General features: G+C 43.1%; 1 protein-coding gene across 1 annotated transcript; it reads left to right on the top strand.

Annotated features, from left to right (window-relative positions):
• Positions 1-8,681: 8,681 nt before the first annotated feature.
• LOC141493620 (ferroportin-like) lies at positions 8,682-21,740 on the top strand. The gene is given in 8 exon segments (XM_074195042.1): positions 8,682-8,778; positions 11,108-11,175; positions 11,723-11,882; positions 13,927-14,042; positions 14,441-14,567; positions 17,352-17,606; positions 19,618-20,319; positions 21,445-21,740. Coding segments are annotated over 8 exon segments (1,821 nt in total).
• The last annotated feature ends 531 nt before the right edge of the window (positions 21,741-22,271 follow it).

Below are 22,271 nucleotides of genomic sequence, written 5' to 3'. Positions count from 1 at the left end.
TTTGAGGCTGGGGATTTTATATTTCATCTTAAAGGGAATGGGTAGTTATTGAGAATTTCTGAATAATAAGGGTGATTCATAGTCAAGTTCATAGCGGTTCAACAAAAGTATGGAGAAAAGAGAGGGAAGGGAAGAAGGAAGACTAACTAGGAGGCTATTGTGTTGTCCTGGGGGAAAATGGCGGGTGAACTAGGTTAAGTGGGTAGCTAGAAAGTGTTAAGGCAGAATCAACAAGAGAACACAATGAATGGATGTTCTGGATGAGGGACATGTAATGTGAGTTTCCTTCTATGTGAAATACCTGGGATTCCTGGAATCTCCATGACATATTCAAAGTCCTTATTGTGAACTCATTTCTCTTGGGGGAAACTAAAGACATCTGCCCCACAGAACCCAGCTTACTGAAGTGAGGAATGTAGAGCTGTTTCATTGACATGGCCAAATAGCCCACTTTGACTCTGATGGTCTCAGGACTTGATGACCTGGCCTTGCTAAAGAGAAACAGAAGGATTTGTTCATAGGAGAAAGTCCTTTGTCCAATCATAGCTGATACAACTCTCACAAAGCCCTATCTGCTGCTCTGGGAATTAGCAGAGCAAACCCATGGGGTTACAGGTTAGTTTGTATCATGGAATCAAGGAAAATTAAGACAGGAAGGAGTTATAGACATCTCTCCATTACTTTTTACTTAATCATTTTTTTTCAATAACCAAATTTTGCTGGAAGCCTTCCCCAACACCTCTTAATTCTAGTGCCTTCCCTCTGTAGATGATTTCCTATGCATCTTGTCTCTAGCTTATATGGATATACCAGTTTATTTTCAATAGCCTGCCTTTGGGGGACAGAGGATCTTCCTGCCTCAAGTCTTTCCCCACTCCAATCCATCCTCCATTTAGCCAAAACACCAAAGTGATTCTCCTAAAGTGCTGGGCTCACCATGTCACACTCCTCCCACCCCCCCCCACCCCCCATTCATTAAACTTCCTGGAAGAAATACAAAAATTCTCCTTATGGCATTCAAAACCCTTTATCACCTGCCCACCCCCTCCTGCTCCCAAGACAGCCTGTCCAAATCAGCCTCAGACACTTGACTCTTACTGGCTCTGTGACCTTGGGGAAGTCACTTAACCTTGTTTGCCTCACATCCAGGGTCATCTCCAGTTATCCTGATTCGTATCTGGTCATGGACCCAGATGGTTCTGGAGAGAAAGTGAGACTGGGGACCTAGCACAGTGCCCCCCCCCACTCAGATCCAATTCGTGTGATTGTCAGGCATTACCTTCCTGATGTCATGGTCTTCTTCAAAAATGAAGGACAAACATTATTATTAGCCACAGCATGGTGACCTTTGGGCTACAGTGATGCTTCAGCTGATGCTGACTTTTCAGGACATAGTCCAAGAAGGCTGCTGTGCTGTGACAGCTTTATGCTCATATACACCTCTGGACTTCACACTCTATACTGTCAGCTCCATCCCATTCCAGAACCTTAAGGAATTCAGTTAGAGCCAAAACATTGCCCAGAAGACCATGTTCTTGTTTTCTAAATTTTAACCTTGAAATGTAAGAAGCTGAACAAGTCCCATGAAAGCCTAGGCTGATATTTACAGGAGGGGGCCATGAGGGTCAAAGTTGAGTTTTAAAGGGATTCTCAAGGGGCTGTGTCAGTGGACCTCAGGTTTGAGCAAGTCCTCCGAAGCAGAAGAGTCTTCTAGAACAGACCTAGAAATAGGTCTTTGTTTCTATCACTGGAGGACCAGCCTGGCAAAAGCCAGAAGGACTCAGCTCCAGGGAGCAGCCACCAGGCAAAAGTTGTCCTGGTTCCAGGAACCTAGGCAACCTGTCTGCTAAGGCATGGAGAGGATGAGATGCAGGCAATGGAGGCAGTCCCACCCCTACACCCTATCCCGAAAGATATGGCAGGACTTGTAGGTTTAAGGTTTTATTTAACAAAGAAAGAGTTTTAATTTATGAGTAAATTTCAAAGGTCCCTCCTCTAGGGCTGGATCCCCAGAGGACAATTACTGTGAGCATCAAAATGCTAGGAATGACTCTGAGAGGATGGGGCTTCTGGTTACAACCACTCACGAGTCCCCAAATGGGCTTCCATTTGGAAGCATCAGGATTTAACTTAATTAACTTTTAGAAAGGGTATTGACTAAGCAGGATGGTTATATTAAAAAGAAATTTCCTCCAAATTGGGGCATTCTCCCTTTACTCTCAGACAAGGTCTGTCAGGATGGGGGCTCAATTTGTAATTAAAATGATCGTGATGCCCTCATGGGACCAAACAGGAACCTCAATATTCTGGATCAGGATAAAGTTCTTTTCTCCCTTCACTGAGTACTCTTGAAGATGCATGTTTAGCGAGCTCCTGGACTCTGAAAGGGACAATCATTTATGAAGTGCCCAGAAGGTTCTGTCCACCAGGGTTCCATCCTGGGAGGTAGGGGCTAGAACTATCTCCATTTTACGGAGGAGGGAACAGGCACAGAAAGGCTGTTACTTGCCCAAGGTCATAGCATTCAGACAGAATTTTGAATTCAATCATCTTGACTGGAGGGCAAATGCCCTCCATCCACTGGTCACCCAGCTGTCTGTAGGCACTTCTGTGTCATGTATGTTTTAAGGGAGAAAACATGGGGGTGGCTAGGTGGCACAGTGGATAGATAGAGCACCAGGCCTGGAGTCAGTAGTATCTGAGTTCAAATCCAACCTCAGACACTTGATAATTGCCCAGCTGTGTGGCCTTGGGCAAGTCACTTAACCCTGTTGCCTTGTAAAAACCTAAAAAAAAGGAGGGGGGAGAGAAATCACGGGCTGGGGGCTAGGAACAGGATGTGGGATTTCCTCCCAGGAAACTCTCCTAATGCATAGTTTTTCTGTGATTTAGAGTCTCCTTGAGAGGTTGAGGGGCCTCCCTGGGTCACACAGAGATCCGACTTGAACCCAAGACTTTCTGATTTGGAGGTTAGCTCTTTATCTGCATCCCTTGTCCTTCTGGGAGGTGGGAGAAGTTCAAGAGCTTTGGACAGTCCTGAGCTGGGTGTCACAGGAATTAATTCCCATGAGATTCTCACAGTGGAGAGAGTGCCCGGCCTGGAGTCAGGAGGACTGGAGTCCAAATTCAACCTCCTTATTGGTGGTTGGACCCTGGGCAAATCACGAAATCCCATTGCCTTGCAAAAGCCAAAAACAAAACAAAACAAAAGAGTGAGTGGAAGAAGGGAGAATCTACAAACGAGGGGCCTGTTAGGTGGGTCCTGGCAAGTGGGTCCTGGCTATTCTGATCCTCCACCCCTCCATTCTCCTGCACTGATTTCCTCAACACCCTGGGAAGCAGCTTCCCTTCTTACTGTCTTCCATCAACTCCCTTGCCCCCTTGAACTATCAGTGATCTTGCTTTTCCAAGCCTCAACCTTGGATGATACCCTCCAGCCACTGCTTGTGCTCCTCATTGTTCCAGTACAGCGAAGAGAGTGCTGGATCAGGAAGAACTGAGTTCGAATCCAACTTTAGATATCTACTAATTGTGTAAGCCAAGGCATATCAGTTAACCACTGTTTGCCTCAGTTTCCTCATCTATAAAGTGGGACTAATAAATGAATGAATAAGATAGCACCTACCTCTCAGGACTGATGTGAGGATCAAAGGAGATCATAGTAAAAAATAAAACTGCTTAATTTAGTGCCTGACAAGTAGTAGGAGTGATGTTAATGCATATTCCCTTCCCCATTGCTGAACAAATTCGAAGACAATTTTGAAACCATACAGAGTGGATACGCTATAAAAATTATTTATCATATCAACCGGTCCTTCCTTCCAGAACTCCTCCAAACCATCTCATCCTTCCTCAAACATCCTATCTCCATCCCCCACCCTCAGCCTCTCCACTGACAACCTTGCCTCACTGAAAAAAAGAAAGTCATTGACTTTAGGAGCGCCCTCTTATCCCTTCCTCCTCATCTCACAACCCCCAGATGCCTTCGGCCACCATTTCCTCCTCTATCCCTATCTCACACAGAGACTTCTCCTCACCCAAGCAAACTCCTCTCCATGGGCAAGTGATCCCATCTAACCCATGCTCTTTCCTATCACCCCCATCCTCCCTCTTTAATCTCTCTCTCTACTGGATGTTTTCCTACCGCCTACAAACATGCCCATGTCTCCTTCATCTTCTGAAATTCCTTCACTTGATCTAGCCATCCCTGTTAACTCCTGTTCCATCTCCCTTTTTCTTCCCTGGGTTGGGGGGGGGCGAAGTTCTTTGAAAATATCATCAAAAATAGATGCGTTGACTTCCTCTGTTCTCCTCTTCTCAAGTCTCCACCGTCTGGCATCTGACCTCATCATTCATCTGACACTGCTCTCTCCAGTTACCCGTGTTCCCTTAATTACCAAAGCTAATTAATGACTTTTTTTCTTTTTCCCTGTGGAAACTCTTCATGTTGACAATTTTATTTCTAATTCACATTCTGCAATTATATTGCGTTTCCTTCTCAGTGTAAATGGCATCAGACCTAATGACTTTTCTCCATCTCTAGCCTGCCTGGCTTCTCTGAAGCACTTGGCCCCACTGCTTTGACCCCGCTTCAGAGCTGCTTCCCTCTAGGTAGCCACGACACCAGTTATCCTGGGTCTCCTGCAACCCAGTTGCTTCATGACTGGACCTTCCTCCAGGTTGTACCTGCTCCAGTCAGGCCCCCAGCGCTGTCCTGGGGCCTCTTCTCTTCCTCTAATCCATTTCATTTGGTCTCATCAGCTCCCGTAGATGCAGTAATCCCTCTACGTTGATGATCCCCACAGTGACTGAGCCAGCTTTAACTTGTCTCCTACCAAACGGGATGGCAAAGAGACATCTTGGAATCAACAGGCCCATAGCTGAACTCATTGGAGCCCTTCCCCCTGAAATGCTCCCCTTTCCTAACTTCCCTCTTATTGCTGAGCGCACCCGCATCTTCCCAGTCATCCAGGTTCACAACTGAGATGTTATCTCCCTCCCCCATAGCCAGACTGTTGTCAAAGATGGGCATTTCTTCATGTCCAATCTCTTTTGTCTTCAGACATTGCTGCCACCTTGGTCCAGGCTTAGCAGCCCAGTCCTGGATGTTGGGTTGGTCTCCTGAACCTCAAACCTTTCCCCACTCTAGAATGCCCTCTACTCAGCTGTCAAATTAATCCACACACACACACACACACAAACTTCTACTCTCACACACACTCACATACATACATTACATACACTCATATCCACACTCACACACTCATTCTCTCCCACATTACTCACGCTCACACATACAAACACGACACTCACATGCACCACTCTTACTCTCACAGACTCACATACATACACACTCTCATTCTCTCACATACACATACACACAAACTTTTACTCTCACACACACTCACATACATACATACATACACTCATATCCACACTCACACATACACACTCACACACTCATTCTCTCCCACATTACTCATACACACAAACACAACACTCACATGCACCACTCTTACTCTCACAGACTCACATACATGCACACTCTCATTCTCTCACATACACACACACACACACACACACACACATATGTTCTCCCTTGGTCAGCTTTCAAAGCCCTACCCAACCTGACCCCTTCTTACCTTTTCCTTCTTATTAGTCCTCACCACAGAGTCTGCAATTCAGTGAAACGGTCCTCACTGCTCCTGGAACAAGACCATCCATCTGCCAATTTCAAGTATTTTCTCTGGCAGTTACCCTGGTCTAAAATGCTCTTCCTCCTCATCTCCATCTCCTGGCTTCCCTGGCTTCCTTCAAGTTCCAGCTACAATTCCACTCTCTACAAGAAGTCTGGAGGACCTGGGTTCAAATCATGTCTGTCACTTACTATCTCCGTTCTCTATGACTTTGGAGAGTTTAGAAAGGACTTGTGAAACGTTGCTGCTTTGGGAATCTATACCCTGATCAAGTTGGGGTTTTCCTCTCCTTCATCCTTCATAATGGTCAGAGACATATAAAGTCAGGAAGAGCTGCATTTGAATCCAGACTCATTTACTAGCTGTGTGACCTTAGTCAAGTCACTTAGCTTCAGTCATGGATGGTAAGACCAGCATTAGGAGATGCTATTGAGCTGAAGTTGCTGCTTCTATGACACATGAGCTTGAAGGGAGCCAGGAATGCTTCCCACCTAACAATATACCTGGCAGCCTCTCCCTGATCGCTGAAATGCTACCATGAGTTCCTTTGAATGAGAGGAATGCCTCTATTTAGAGGCTAATACCCTTTTGAGGAGTGATCCACTAAGACATGCACACTTAGCATGTATTCATTTATTAAATCCTTTTAAACCAACAATTAGAAGAAAGGAACAAGAGAACATGGAGCACACGGGATATAGAAAAAGTCAGTCAGTGAGTCTCCTGAGGAGAGAGGATGGAGAGGTTAACCCCATGAGCCAGGTCGGATGAGGAGACCCTGATGAGGCCCTGACCATCTAAGGGTACCAGATCCTGGGACCGATGGGACCCAAGGCAATGGCAAAGGCCATTGGGATGGGTGCTGTGAGGTACCAGTCGTCCTACAGCCTCCTGTGAAGCATTCATCTTGGACTTGAGGGGATGGCACATTCCCTATTGGCACAGCTCCTCTGCATTAGTGCGTGGTGGTGGTGCAGGGAGAGCACTAGGCTTGGGGTCAAGACTTGGGTTCCCCTCTCCTTCAGGCTCTGTCTAGTAGTATGAGCTTGGACAAATCAGTCCCCTCACCCCTCTTAGCCCTGATTTCTCAGCTCTAGAATGGAGATAAAAATGGGGACTCTGGGAGCATGATTATCAACAAATTCTTCTGAGGATGGCTGGGAAACCTAACAGGGAAGCTTTGGGAGGGTCTGCATAGAAGCCTGCCTCAAAGCTAACATTTGGGGAGCACTTTCTCTTGGGGGTCTTACTCAAGCCACAATGAATAATATGCCCCCAATCTACTCTCTCTTTCCATGCAAGTTTTGGGAACACACCCAGAGAAGGGGGTTGAGTATGTCTGTGCTGGTCTTTCTGTCCCCACAGGTTGCAATTCGAGGGGGATCAGATGCTGGTCTTTCTCTCCCACAGGCCCTTGGCCCAACACTTGGATGGAGATGGGGCAGATGAGCCCAGTTTTTATTATGTTCTATTAGCTTGTCACGAGGAGTAGAAAGTGCTGGCTTTTCATCTGATGACCCGCATTTGCACACCCAGCACTTTTTGCACAATGGGGAACGTGTGTAAGTTTTACAACCCTTCCACTGCCCAGGTCTATCTTTGCACATGGTCTCTGGGGAGCGAATGGGAAACCAAGACCAGACTCAAAGCTGGAACACATGAAGAACTCCAGTCTGCAGCCTCCACTTGGTGAGTAAAACGATTCCCCAAGTTTCAGATGCTTCTTATTTTAAAAAAAATTCTGAGCAGGCAGGAAAAATAATCATTTGTGGCTCGTTGCTATGTTCTTGGAAATGCACGTACGGGGTCGGGGTGGGGGGGAGATTCTTTTCCTTTTAAAACTTCCATTAATTATAGCAAATGTAACCAATTTACCCTGGTGAATAATTAAAATGGAATTATAATGTGTTAGATGAAGGGCTGTTTCCTGTTCAACTATTTCTTTCTCTGTTTCTCTCTGTTGTATGTGTCCCTGACTGTCTCTCTGTCCCTGTCTCTGTCTCTGCTGTGTAGTCTCTGCCTTTCTGTTTCTGTTTATCTCTGTGTCTGTCTCCGTCTCTCTGTGTCTCTGTCCTTGTCTATCTTTCTGTCAGTCTCCACCTCTGTTTCTGTTTCTGCCTCTTTCTCTGTCTCTCTGTCTGTCTCCACCTGTCTCTATCTCTGTTTTTGTCCCTCTGTGTCTGTCTCTGTTTTCATCCCTTTGTGTTTCTATCTCTGTCTCTCTGCCTGTCACTACCTCTGTCTCCATCTCTCTCTCTGTCCCTCTGTCTCTGTCTCTTTCTCTCTTTCTGTCAGTCTCCACTGCTTTCTGTTTCTGCCTCTCTCTCTGTCTGTCTGTCTGTCTCTGGCTCTCTCTTTGTCCCTTTGTGTCTCTGTCTCTGTCTCTCTGGTCTCTATCTCTCTCTCTCTCTCTGTCTCCCTCTCTCTGTCTCTGTCTCTCTGTCTCTGTCTCTCTGGTCTCTATCTCTCTCTCTCTCTCTGTCTCCCTCTCTCTGTCTCTGTCTCTCTGTCTCTGTCAGTCTCCACCTCTGTTTCTGTTTCTGCCTGTCTGTCTCCACCTGTCTCTATCTCTATCTCTGTCCCTCTGTGTCTCTGTGTCTCTGTGACTCTCTCTCTCTCTCTCTCTCTCTCTCTCTCTCTCTCTCTCTCTCTTTGTGTATTTCTCTTTTTTGATAAATTAAAACTGGGAGAGCTTTTGATCGCTGCTGCCGGAGATTGATTTCCCCTGAGTAATTGGTCGGAGGCGTTAGGAACGCGCCTAGTTTGTTGACGAGTACTTCGACTTTATTCCTCTGCAGTCGACCTTATAATAGATTGTACAATTAACTTATTCCAGTTGAAAGAATCAAGTGGGAGAGGTTTTTAGGGAAAATCCAATTGGAACGAAGGGCCGAGCATGTTCATTTCTCACAGTTTCCAGCAATGCAGACCCCCGGAAGAAGTTTGTCCTTCTCTAAAATCTCTTGTTCACAGTTTGCAATAAGGATGTGAGAAGGCAATGATATCAAAGCTTGTGGAAATAAAGAGAAATTGAGAGATATCTTAGGCACCAGATAAATTAGGAGAGAAAAGAGAAGTTTAGGTAGGCCGCCAATAAAGCTTTGTTCTCCAAAGCTCGTTGGGGCTAGGAAAAGAAGCCACCTCTCTCTGGGTTGGCAATCTTGCTCTGTTAACATCATCAGTCAGAAATTACCCAGTGCCACTGGTCATGGGGGGATTTGATTAAGTCAAATGAATGGGGGGGGCGTTTGGGCATTTGTTCTTTGGGTAATGACGTGCTGCAAAAACAGAATTTCTCTAATTGAAATGTCACTAAGCAATTTGGCCTGTTTTGCAAGGGCCCTCTCCGAGTGGGTCCTTAGCACCTAATTGAATAGAATATTAAAAATACCTTGTTAGAGTCTAGTTAGAGCAATGACTGTAAAATGTCATCCCTTATTCTGTTTTCACTAGTGACTCCTGCTTTCTTTCATTTGGAAGATTAAATTGCAAAGCACGGGGTTGGGGTGGGAGGTTTGGGAGACCCCCAGTCCCAAGAGTCTGGCATGTCTGAAGAACTCCCAGGGAAGCCTTCTGGTCATGATGGATTTCAAATGGGACCAAAAGCTACAGAAATACTTTCCCAGACAATCCCAGAGAATTTTACAAATGTGAATTCCTGCAGGCCTCCCACCCAGGGAGATAAATGGGGGAGCCACTTGGGGGACTGACCGTGGCCTTCAAGGCGAAGGCTTTCATCATCTCTCTCTTCCTGCAGTTCAGAGCCAAGGCTTTGCTTTGGAGATCTGTTGGGTTTCAAGGAGAGGGAGAAGCATGGTCTTAGTGGGCATGAAGAAAGGGAGACAGAAAAAAGTCTCTTTGCTTAATTATTAACGAAAATCTGCTCTAAGCTCTCCATTCAATCACTTCCCTTGAAATCGAAGGCTCCAGCTGCCAAAGTGTATTCTCTTTCCTATTTCACTTGGGGGCAAAGTGTTTATTTTCACTCCATAACTGAAAATGCTTTTAAATTAAAAAGCAGCCTGCTACCTGGCTCTGGCCTGTGGCCTTGACTTTCTCTGACAGCCTGAGTCTAGGGAGGGCTACAGAGAGCTAGAGACAGAGACACCCAGAGAAAGAGAGACAGAGGGAGAGAAAGACAGACAGAAAGGGACAACTAGACAGAGACAGAAGCAGAGACACAGAGAGAGGGAGGGACAGAGAGACAGAGAGAGAGAGAGAGACAGAGAGACAGAGAGAGAGAGAGAGAGAGAGAGACAGAGAGACAGAGAGACAGAGAGAGTCAGAGACACACAGAAACACAGAACTTCAGAGAGAATGAGACAGAGAGCTCCTGGTCACCAGAAATTGCCTATCATTCTTCTCTTGTCGGTATGTAGAGTTCACACAATTTCCAAATATGTTTATCCTGGTGTAAGGGAAACTTTCTAAAAATTATCTATGAAATTCAACCCTTTTCTCCACTTGGAAAGTTCTATGCTATTAAATTATAGTAGCATGATTTGTTTTTCTACAATTATTACATGGCCATATTCTTAACTATAGCATGATCTGATGGAAAGAGGGCTGTCCTTGGAGGGAGAAGATGTGGCTCTGACTCTTCCAAGCTATTTGACCATGGCAAGGTCACTTCTCCCTGATGAATCTAAGTTTCCTCATCTGTAAAATGAGAAGCATTATGCCCACCCTCCCCATGTCAAAGGCTTTTTGTGACAAAAACCTTGTGTTAGAAATGTTGCCCCATGTGCAAACAGCTCTACTCAATGTTCAGGGGGCAGGTTTCTCAGCTAGAAATAGATTCCTGGCCATTTATTCTCCCATTACAATCATTGACATTTGAGTATTCTAAGTTTGCAAGAAACTTTATACATATTCTCTCTTGTGAAGTAAAGGTTCCAAAATTATTATTGTCCCCAATTCATAGACGAAGAAAGAGCCTCCTTGGTGTTTATCTGATAGCTGACCCTTAATCAGCATATGCTTAGAGATGATCAGTTATTTGATTAAGAGATAAAAATGATTTGTCTGGGAATAATGAAACTAGAAAATATCTGAATCTGAACTTGAACTCAGGTCTTCTAGAGGCTGAATTCTGAACTACATCCACTACTGGGAAACAGACTTGCTCTATGCTGAAATGAACCATGAGATTCTTAAAATGATTTCCAACAATGACAAAGCCTGGTAGATCTCTCCCAGGCTCTGTGTGCCCCTCATGAAGGGTCCTGAGGCACTTTGGGAACCAGAGGAGCTCTCTTCAGACCTCCAGGAACACCACTGATGAACTGGGTTCTCAAATCATTCTCCACTCCCACTGGCCAATAGCTGCCCGGCTTTTCCTTTGCATAGAAGAAATAAACCCAAAGTTTTACATGGAAATGTCTTTTGAGATTTGTTTTTTTGTGTTTTAGGGACAACTTTGAACTCCCTCCTGTCCCCAAGATTTTTGGTTTATGTCAGCTGTGCACTTTCTATATGGGTAAGATGAAGTCAATAAGTGTTTTGTGTTTGAATGGTCAAGAGCTCTGAGGTTGAGAATAACCAGAATTTTACAAACAAATCTTGACATTGGGTTGTTTCTGAAAGTTTTAGGATCTTAGGTTTGGGGCAGACTGGATCTTCAAGGTCCAATTCAACTCCTTTGCTTCATAGATGAGGAACCCATGTCCAGGGAAAGGAATTAGCTTCTCCATGCCTAGAATTGTAGATCTAGAATGGGAAGGGACCTTAGAAGCCAATTCCTTCATTTTACAGATGGAGAAACTGAGACCCAGGGAGAGGAAGTGATTTTAACCCAGGTCCTTTGACTCCCAATGCAGTCTCTTTCCTCCTCACGACACTGAATAAATGAGAGCTGACTATATCGTAAGAAAATGTTGTTCTGTCTTGGTAATTCTGGAAAACCCCAGCAAGATGATCCATCCCCAATGTCTGTGCCTTTTATGCACCATTTTGCTTCAATGGTCACCGTGGGAAGAACAATCCCCAAGCTCAGCCTCTTTTTATTGATCTTCGCTACCCTTCAGGGAGACCGAATGTGGCACTTTGCTCTGTCCGTGTTCCTTATCCAGTTCTATGGACACAGCCTTCTTCTGACGGCAGTTTTTGGCTTAGTGGTGGCTGCCTCAGTGTTGGTGTTTGGGGTTTTAATTGGAGACTGGATTGACAGAAAACCAAGAAACAAAGGTAATTCGTTCTCTAATAGCTAACATGGTTCTGTCCAGAAACGGATGTTTAACCAATAATACTTGACACTTCTATAGTTCTTTGAAACACTTTACAAAAAGTCCTCCTTTCCTCTCCACGACCCTAGAAGGCGTTGTCCTTATCTGCATTTTACAGATGACTTAACTGAGGTTAAGAGGTTAGCGATTGTTTGCTAATCATAATACCTAGCACTTTAATAAGACGATACATGAACAGGGATTACTGTTCATGTATCATTTTATTGGATCTTCACAATATCACCTTTATTTTATAGACAAGGAAACAGAATGAGAAGGGTTATGGGAATGGCTCAAGGTCACACAGCCAAAGAGGTCTATCTACTGTGCTCCCTAGCTGTCTTAGTTCCCAGGATTGAAGATCCTGGATACCACGACTTTGGGTTCCAATCCAATTTAATCCAATCGGCATTTATTAAACACCTACTATATATCAAGCATTGTGCTGTGTTCTGGGGATATAAAAGGAGGCCAAGGACAGGACAAGGAACTCACAATCTAACAAAGTCTATCCATGAGATAATGGAGAAATGTATGCATGGTGTGATTGTATTTGAATTCGTGACCCACAAGAATCCTAAGAGTATCAAAGAGATACCTGACCCAAGCCTGGAAAAGAAGATTCATTAGATATCCAGAAAGTGATGAATGACAGAAAGATAGATAGATTGCCTTAGTACTCCATTGGCATCCACAGAAGGCCCCCTATGTGCTGGGTAGGTTTCCCATCAAGCACAAACTCAGACAAGTTTGCATAGGCTACTATCTGCACCTTTGGATGGAGTAGCCACATTGATATTCCAGAATCACTGATATTTTAAGATAGTTACTTATATTGTTGCAATTCATCCAATAGACTCACCTTTGTTCTTAGACTTATCTAATTAAACACAGATTTCCCTAGAGCAGCTGACTCTCTTAAAAGATCCAGTCTACCCATCCATCGATTTCAAAAAAGCAAACCTATATAAAGCACCTAATGGTGCCTACTCCTCTAGGCCCTGAGAATACAAAGATAAAAGTTGAGTAGTGCCTGCTCTCAGGGAGCTTATTTTCGATTAGAAGGAAGAAATAGACACAGCTATACTAACATACACTAAGTAAATACAAGTAAAGACAAAGTAATTTGAGGGGCATTGAGAGTGGTCAGAGATGTAGGACACCTTCAACCTTTCTTTTTCCCCTCATGGTGGCTAGTCAGCCCAGTGTCTTCAGGGCCCCCCAGGATGGAGACAGCTAGTGTTAGTCCATTCTAAAGAGTTAATCAATTTGTATTTCTACCTGGCCAAAAAATTAGGGATACACTCTTCTGCCCTCTTTCCTTGCCTGCACATCACCATCACTGAGAAAGCAGAAGGTCTAAAGAATATTTTGTCATTTTCTTTTATTTCTTGGATTTCCTAATCAAAGAATGACCTAAGGTCATCTTACTATGAGATCCTCCCATAGTCAGACTAAATTCATGCAAATCTTCCCATTTATATAATTTAAATTGTCTATTTTGTCTTTCCTAATCACCCCTAGCCTTCATTTGGTGATGAACTGTAGTCTTCAAACTGGTATCGAAAGATATGATCTTTCATTATCCTCTCATATCTTTTTGTTTTGCAAGGCAATGGGGTTAAGTGACTTGCCCAAGGCCACACAGCTAGGTAATTAATAAGTGTCTGAGGCTGGATTTGAACTCAGGTACTCCTGACTCCAGGGCTGGTGCTCTATCCACTACACCACCTATCCACCCCTCTAATATCTTTTGTATTTGGGTTATTGATTCATTTAGAATGGATTGCAGGGTAATTGTTGAACTGCTGCAGCTGTTGTATCTCCTTGATGAAAATATAACCTTTGCTGTTATATTATAACATAACCGATATGGATTGAAATATGGCTTGGGGTGGTCAGAGGGATCTGGTTAAATTTCTCTACCTATATGACATGGCAGGAAATTGATTCTCTTCTGTCACTCCTCAGAAGACTGCTAAACAGGTTATCTCCTTTGCCACCAGTTGCCCATGTGTCCCTGTTGCTTCAGAACTCCTCCGTCACTGCTTGCTGTGTCGTCCTAATGTTGGTGTTCTCCTACAAAAGTGAGATTGAAGGCATCTGGCAAGGCTGGCTCATGGTATGTGAGGCCTCATCCTACTCTTGTCACTTCCCATCGGGGTCAACTGCACTGGCCTGCCTTGCAGCATTCTGGGAATTCAGATTTCAAACCTAGCTAGTCTTTCCTTCGTGTTGCTTTTCACCTTGAAACCGTGAATCAGCCCCCAAATCACAGACATGCAAAGACAACAGAATTGTAGGCTTCCTGTCTAGAGGACCAAAATTAGTACCAGATCTGGGGCTGCTGGTGGGCAGGAAGAAAACTCATCAAGTTACCAGAATAGTACTTTCTGCCTCCCCTAAGTTGAACTGTCACCAAGAGGGCTTGGGTAAGAGCAGCTACAACATCATAGAAAGCCTTTGCCTATTGAAGTCTATTCTTGGATTGCAAACTCTGTTTTGCAACCCCTCCCATAGGTGGCCTGCTATGTGGCAGTGATTATCTTAGCAGACCTGGCCAACCTGGCCAGCACAGCCCTGACCATCACCATTCAGAGAGACTGGATTGTGGTCATCACTGGAGACAATAGAAGCCAACTTGCTGGTAAGTCAAAACCAAGGCTTCAACCACAAATGAGGCACCATGAAAATACTTTATTACCCTGGGAAACAGTAATTAAGGGATACCCAGGATATTAATAAATTATTCTTCTAAAAGGACTGTGAGTAAATTCATAGAATCCACAAGGAACATCTATGATTATGAGAGTCATAATTAGGGCAGAATGACTAGTGGGGGGTGGTGGGAAACACCTGTGATTTCTTAGGTATAGGGAGTTTCTGGTGAGAAAATTCCCTTAATTAATGCACCTCAGCACTCTGCAGTCTAGAAACATTGCCTAGGATCCTGAGAGGTCCTGAGTGATTGGTCTAGGGTCACACAGCTACTATAAGTTACAGACAGTTCTGGAACTTAGGTTTCCCTGACTCTCTATCAGCTACCCCATACTATGTTCTAGCACCTAGTTCGCAAGAATAATTCATTAAAATAGGAAGTTACCAGAAGATACCAGGCTTCCTTCCTCTAGCTCTCCATCACAATTGGTCCTGCCTACTTCATTCTTCTGAAAGAATGAAGCATTTACTATGGGCAAAGCATCATGCCAAGTTCTAGGGTACAAATAGACAATCCCTGCTCTTGAGGGGCTCCCTTATCCTGATGATGGTTTCCAGGGCAGGACAGGTGCTATAGGGATGATACTCTATGTTAGAAAATACAAGTTCTCTTCCCAGCATTTGTTTCTCAATTATCCAACTGCATTTATCTTGAAGAGACAATTTGAAACTCCCTTTTGTGCCTTATACTCCATCATAGACTCATCAGATATGACTCTGGTGGTTAATTTTAGAGTAAGTCTGTCTCATTCCTTAGCAATATGGAGAATATAAGTGAAGCAAAGACTTTTGGATTTCTAGAATGATGAGATTCCATTTTCATGAGATTCATCCCCACCTTTGATTGCCTGGGCTCTTGCCCAGATTACTCTCTTTTCTAGGGATGAATGAAGTGGTTTGAAGGATGGATCAAATCATCAACATCTTTGCCTCTCTCAGGAGCATCTTAGTCAGCTAATCAATAAACATTTATTAAGGGCTTGTCTAGAATTGTATTAAGCCTTGGGAAGACAGATGTAAGCAGAAAGACAGTCTGTGCCCTCAAGGAACTGACATTCTAATGAGGGGAAGATGGCACAGAAAAGGGAGATGAGAAGAGGATATTGCAGGGGAGGGAAGATGAAGTACCCTTCAGAAGAGGCATGGTAGAGAAAACCCTGTGGAGATGAGTCAGCAGTATAGCCAGCCTCCATAGAAAAGAAGTCCTAGTTGGCTCAGGTCTTCTCCCCTATTAGATTAGAGGCTGTTGACAGGTGGACTTGGTGGAGATGTTGACCAACTTTTGATTGATCTGAGATCTCATCTCAAGTCAGAACACAAATGGGGAACTTTCACTCTGTTCTGCATCTGGATTGACTGGCACCTAGCATTTCTCTAGCACTTCTAAGAGGACACTTGGTGTCCATTATTTACCAGAAGCCTCTTGGCTACCTGTGGGGGGAGGAGTTCTGGGTATCATCATATCGATTTTACAAATGAGGAAACAGGTGGCTGGGTGGTACAGTGGATAGAGCATGGCCTTGGAGTCAGGAGGACCTGAGTTCAAATGCAGACTCAGACACTTAATAATTACCTAGCTGTGTGGCCTTGGGTAAGCCACTTAGCCCCATTTGCCTTGCAAAAAACCTAAAAAAAAAAAAATGAGGAAACAGAAATAGTTAGCCATTAATACTTAGTTAACAAGCATTAAGTGCCTTCCATGTCTTAGGCACTGTGCTAAGTACTGGGGATATAAGGAAATGCAAAAAATTGCAAAAACAGATCTCTGTTCTCAAGGGTCTCACCTTCTAGGGAAAAGATATGTTGATATGGGATATATACAAAGTGGAGGGAAGGTAATTTCAGAAGGAAGATACCAACATCGGGGAACTTGGAAAGACCTACAGAAAATGAGATTTGGCTTGTGTATGGAAGGAAGCAAGGAGAGCTAAGAGGTGGCAATGAGGAGGTAGGGCATGGTAGGCATGGGGCACAGCAAGTGCAAAAACTTGGAGATGGGAGATGGAGTTTTTGTGTGAGAAAATAGAAACAGGTGGGTGTGGCATCCTGGAGTTTGTGAAGGATGTATAACTGGGAAGGTAGGAAAGGTTCAGGTGACAAAGAATTTTAAATTCCAGAGGACTTTATAGTTGATCCTGGAGGTAACAGGGAGGTCATCATGCAAAGGGATGACATGGTAAAACTAATTTAGAAAATGGCAGCTGAGTGAAGGATAAACTGGAGAAGGGATTGGACTGCCTTAACTTCTAAAGTTCCATTCTGATCTCGAATTACAGTTCTAAGATTTCTGACTAAATGGAAGTCATTTCCCACTACACAGGCTGCTACTTTATTGCTGATCCTGATTTTTAAGCCACACTAAGATGATCAGCTCCCTTTGGTTGGCAATATTTGACTCCCTTGTATTTGTATTTTCACATCATGTCAACCACTGCAATGTGAGAACTTGACCAGGGGTTGTGACACTTCCATCTCTACCACTAACTAGTTATAGGATCAGTCCTCCTTTCTGACCCTCAGTTTCCTCCTCTATCAAAATGTAGCATTATCCTTGAGGATCTCCTTGCTCTATATGCCTGTGATACATCAGTAGTTTGGTCATAGACTTTGAAAACAAGAAGGGACCTTCATTATCTTGAATGATCTTGGACACTGGATGTAGGGATCTCCATTTATTGTACAGTGAAATGTTTTGATTTACTCTTCTTTCTAGGGATGAATGCAATGATTCGAAGGATGGACCAAATCGTCAGTATCTTTGCCCCTCTCTCTGTGGGACAGGTGATGACATGGGCATCTAATGTCATTGGTTGTGGCTTCATCCTGGGATGGAACTTGGTGTCTCTGTTGGTTGAATTCCTCTTCCTATCTAAGGTTTTTCAGCTAGTTCCTCAGTTGGCTGCCAAACCCCAGCAGTGCATAGGTGACAGTTTTTTAAAAAGGCAACTGGAACTCATCAGTTCTCAAGGTAATTTTCACTTCACCACAGTTCCTGACTTGACTTTCTTCCTTGAATTTTGGCATTTCATTTGTTTCTACTTTCTGTCCCTTAAGAGATATTCATTCTCAACTTTCCATATGAAAATGTAACATTTGATAGATTTTGAATGATATTTTTGTTTTATATCACCTATATTTCCCCAGTATGCCTCTCTCTCACTCTTCCAATAAGTCATCTTTTATTTTTTTAAAAAATATTTATTTATCTATTTTTTAGGTTTTTTGCAAAGCAAATGGAGTTAAGTGGCTTCCACAAGGCCACACAGCTAGGTAATTATTAAGTGTCCGAGGCTGGATTTGAACTCAGGGACTCCTGACTCCCCGGCTGGTGCCCTATCGACTAAGCCACTTAGCTGCCTCTAAAAAAAATTATTTGAAAGGAAGACAAAAAATTCAGTAAAACTGGTCAACATACTGAAAACAATCTTCTGCAATATGTAATATTACACATCTATGAACCCATTCCTGCACCTATGCAAAGGAGATGTGAAGGGAACCCATCATATCTTTTCTTTGGGGACAAACTTATTCTTTGCAATTTTTCAAAGAATATTTATTTTAGATTGTTTTGTAGTTGTTGCCGTTTTCCATGTCGAAGCCACTGTGTATGCTATTTTCCAGGCTTTGTTTATTTCACTTTGCATCAGTTCATGTAAGCCTTCCCATGCTTATTGTTTTCATCATGCCCGTGGTAATATTCATCGTCACATTCCATTATAATTGTGGGCCACAACTTGTTCCACCCTTCCCCCATGTATGAACATGTTTGTTTCCAATTCTTTGCTACCACAAGAAAGTACCAATATTTTGATGGCTATGAAACCTTTATTTTCAATGACTCCCTGGGTATATACCTAGCAGTTGAATATTTGGGTCGAAGGGTCTGCATGTTTTAGTCACATTGAGTCACACTGAGTCATGTTGAGAGTAACCTTTTACAACCGATGTCCTCGCCTGTTTGCTTAGGGAGGTATTCAGTGAGGTACCAGGGAGGAGATAATATTGATCCTTCTCTACTGCATCGGAATCTACCAATCAATCAGTATGACTTCACACTCAAATGGGGAGATGAGTATACATAAAATGACATATAGCGTAAATATTAAGTGAATGCATTCAGAGCTTTTTAAATACAAGATGATTTGGGGGGAGGACAATAGAGGATCAGGAAAAACTTTATGTTAAAAATGGTATTCAGGTTCCTTGGTACCATCCAACTCTTTGGCTTCTTCCTAGATTGATCACCATTAGGACTCAATCAATGGTCTCCCTTTTAAAACATTTTTTTAATAAAATATTTTCTTTTGATTAGTCAAGTGGTTATTTTCTCTAAGACTTGGCAGAAAAAATCCATTTCTTACCTTAAGAAAATCCATTAAAGGAAGCAAACATTATGACTTCAAGAAATTATTATTTATAATAATAGACTCTCTCTCTCTCTCTCTCTCTCTCTATATATATATATATATATATGTATATATATATATATATAATGCTTCAGCTGAAGCATTGTAGAGAAATGTGTATATATGTAAGCACACACACACACACACACACACACACACACACACACACACACACAAATTTTATTTGATCCTCCCTGTAAGGTAGCTTATCTTTAGAGCATGCCCAATTTATTTAAAGCGATAGGGTTAAGTGGCTTGTCCAAAGTCATACAGCTAGGCACTTATTAAGTGTCTGAGACCAGATTTGAAGTGAGGTCCATCTGATTCCAGGGCTGGTGCTCTATGCACCAAGCCACCTAGCTGCCCATGGGAGAGCAATGAATCAAGAATAGTGTCAGCATTTTAGGTAGAGCTGCCTGGGATAATAGATGAGTCCTCAATAGAGATGGGGGAATTTAGGCAGGGAACAGTGACTGGCATCACTAGTCACATACTCTTCAAGTGACTTGAAAACAGGCAGCTAGTTCTTATGAGAACAGTGATCTAAGACCTTTCTGGATGTATTATTTTTAGGGGAAATTCATTCTTGTCCAACCATTGATGAGTTTGCCAACATGCCCAAGACATCGGAAGGACCAGAAGACCAGCCTTCTCCGCTGGAAGCCCAGCAGGATAGGTTTCCTCTTGGCCTCAGAAAGATGCAAAGACTAATCCGGATATGCTGTGATGGATGGAAGACATATTGCAGGCATACGGTCTTCTTGGCAGGATTGGGCTTAGCCTTCTTGTACACAACTGTGCTGGGCTTTGACTGTATCACCACAGGCTATGCCTACACACAGGGGATTGGGAGCTCCCTTCTTAGCCTCCTTATGGCCATCTCCGCCTTCTCAGGTCTTGTGGGAACAATTCTCTTTACCAGGTTAAGAAAGTCCTATGGCTTGGTTCACACTGGCATCATCTCCAGTTTTCTCCACATAGGCTGTTTGCTTCTCTGTGTGTTTTCTGTCTTTACCCCTGGAAGTCCTTTTGATTTGGGTGTTTTCTCTCTTCCACTAAGCTGGAACTCTTCTCTAAGCCATGAGTTGCTGAAAGAAAACCTAGTACAGGTTTCTCCTTTTGAAAGACACATTAACCAGCCCATCCTTCCTGGCCGTTCAACCATCCACTGGACTAATAATACTGTTCTGATGGATGGTGCCCAAGAGAGCAACCAGCCTGAGTCCTACATCTCTATCATCTTGCTCTTCTCAGGGGTGATCTTGGCCAGAATCGGTATGCCCCAGTTACAGCTGGTGAATGATTCCTTGTACTGTTTTAAAGGTTGTTTGCAGGCAGAATAGCTATTCTTGAGGGTTAGGGAAAGGAGAGTTGACTTTTCTCCTTTCATGGCCAACAGCCAATTTGCTAGAGTTGGAACTTTGTTGGGGTTCCAGATCAACCTATGTGAAACCCCAATCTTTGTTTTCTATCCCAAACCTGGCCATTACATGCAGGCAGATATTTTCCTCTTTTCAGGAAAAAAGTCACTCTGACTCACCTCAAGTCCTTTCCAAGAGATGTTTCTTAATCATAACTGATGTTCTCATAATTCTATAATGAAGGCAAAGCACTTTACATACATTATATTCTTGGAGGCTCAATACAACCATGTGAGGAGGTATTAGATTTATCCCTATTTTAAGGGTGAGGAATTGGAGCCTAAGGGAGATTAAGAGGCTTGCCCAGAGTTGCACACCAAGTCAGGGGCAGGGACAGGATTCAAACTCAGGTCTTCCTGAATCCAAGATCAACCCTCTATCCCCTAAAGTCACTAATTTTTCTTGTGATGTCTGGAGGTGATCTTGGATTGATGGCATCATATCTCAAGAGCCAGAAGGGACCTTAGAGATCATCTTGTCCAACCTCTTTTCATAGAAGGGGGAAACTGAGGTTTATGAAATGACTTGTCCATGATAATGCAACTACTAAGATGCATGTCAGAAAGATTTGAACCTAATATTCTATCAGTGTATTCAGTAACCTTCCCCTGCAACATGAAGTCTACATATGCCAAAAGAATAACTTCTTCCAGGTTCTGTGCTGAGTTGAAAATCATGTTAACTAACAGTTTATTGGTTATCTTATGTTCTATCCAGTTAAATTTCTAGAGGTTTATCACCAGATTGCCTGCAGCAAATTTTGACCATAATAGATATTAAAGGACTAAGGACTTAATAGCTATCATTGGAGGGGGAAAGAGTGGAGTACAGGAAAGGATCTTGTTAGATGACATCACAGGTTCTGGAAGTGTTGTATTTAATATAAAGTAAGTCATCTTGACAGTGTTTCAGCATTGAAATAGGTCTCTTTGACTATAATTTCATCTACTTTGATTTCTTTCAAATCTTTCTCTTGTAGGTCTCTGGTCTTTTGACCTCACTGTGACTCAACTCCTTCAGGAAAACGTTGCAGATTCAGAACGTGGAACTGTGAATGGTGTGCAGTGTTCCATGAACTACCTAATGGACCTCATCCATTTCATTCTTGTTATTCTGGCCCCGGCCCCTCAACAATTTGGGCTGTTGGTGTTCATTTCTATATTCTTTGTGATTATGGGGCACACCATGTATTTTGTTTATGCATGTAGATACAGGAGTCAAAATCCACAAAGCCAGAAAACATCAGAAAGGGACAGGGAAGTCTTTTTAACTTGAGAAATATGTAATTCTTCCTATCTGATAAAATCTATTAGAGAATTTCCTCAATTAAAATGATTCAGATTTCACAGTTTCCAGCTACTTCTCATTAGTTGATGTCCTTATTCATTTGTTCAATTGTTCATTTACTAATTTACCTTCCTTGTTCAGGATGCCTAAATAATAAAGTGATTGCTGTACTACCAAAAATTGAGGAGGTTGGCTAGAAAATCAGTTGTGTTTCTCTCATGTATAAAAAGATGTAAAATACAGTCTCCCCATCCCCATCCTCACCCAAGACATGGATCCAGTGGAATACCAACACAAATTAGAAGACTATTACAGGGGTGGCTAGGTGGCATAGTGGATAAAGCACTGGCCCTGGAGTCAGGAGTACCTGGGTTCAAATCCGGTCTCAGACACTTAATAATTACCCAGCTGTGTGGCCTTGGGCAAGCCACTTAACCCTGTTTGCCTTGCAAAAAAACCTAAAAAAAAGAAGACTATTACAGAAAAAAGGGTAGAAATGCTATGAGAGAATGTGAGAAA

The sequence above is a fragment of the Macrotis lagotis genome, chromosome 7 (genome assembly GCF_037893015.1).
Source record: "Macrotis lagotis isolate mMagLag1 chromosome 7, bilby.v1.9.chrom.fasta, whole genome shotgun sequence".
NCBI lineage: Eukaryota > Metazoa > Chordata > Mammalia > Peramelemorphia > Peramelidae > Macrotis > Macrotis lagotis.
Note: the sequence above shows the minus strand (reverse complement) of the source record. Positions and strands in the feature narration are given on the sequence as shown.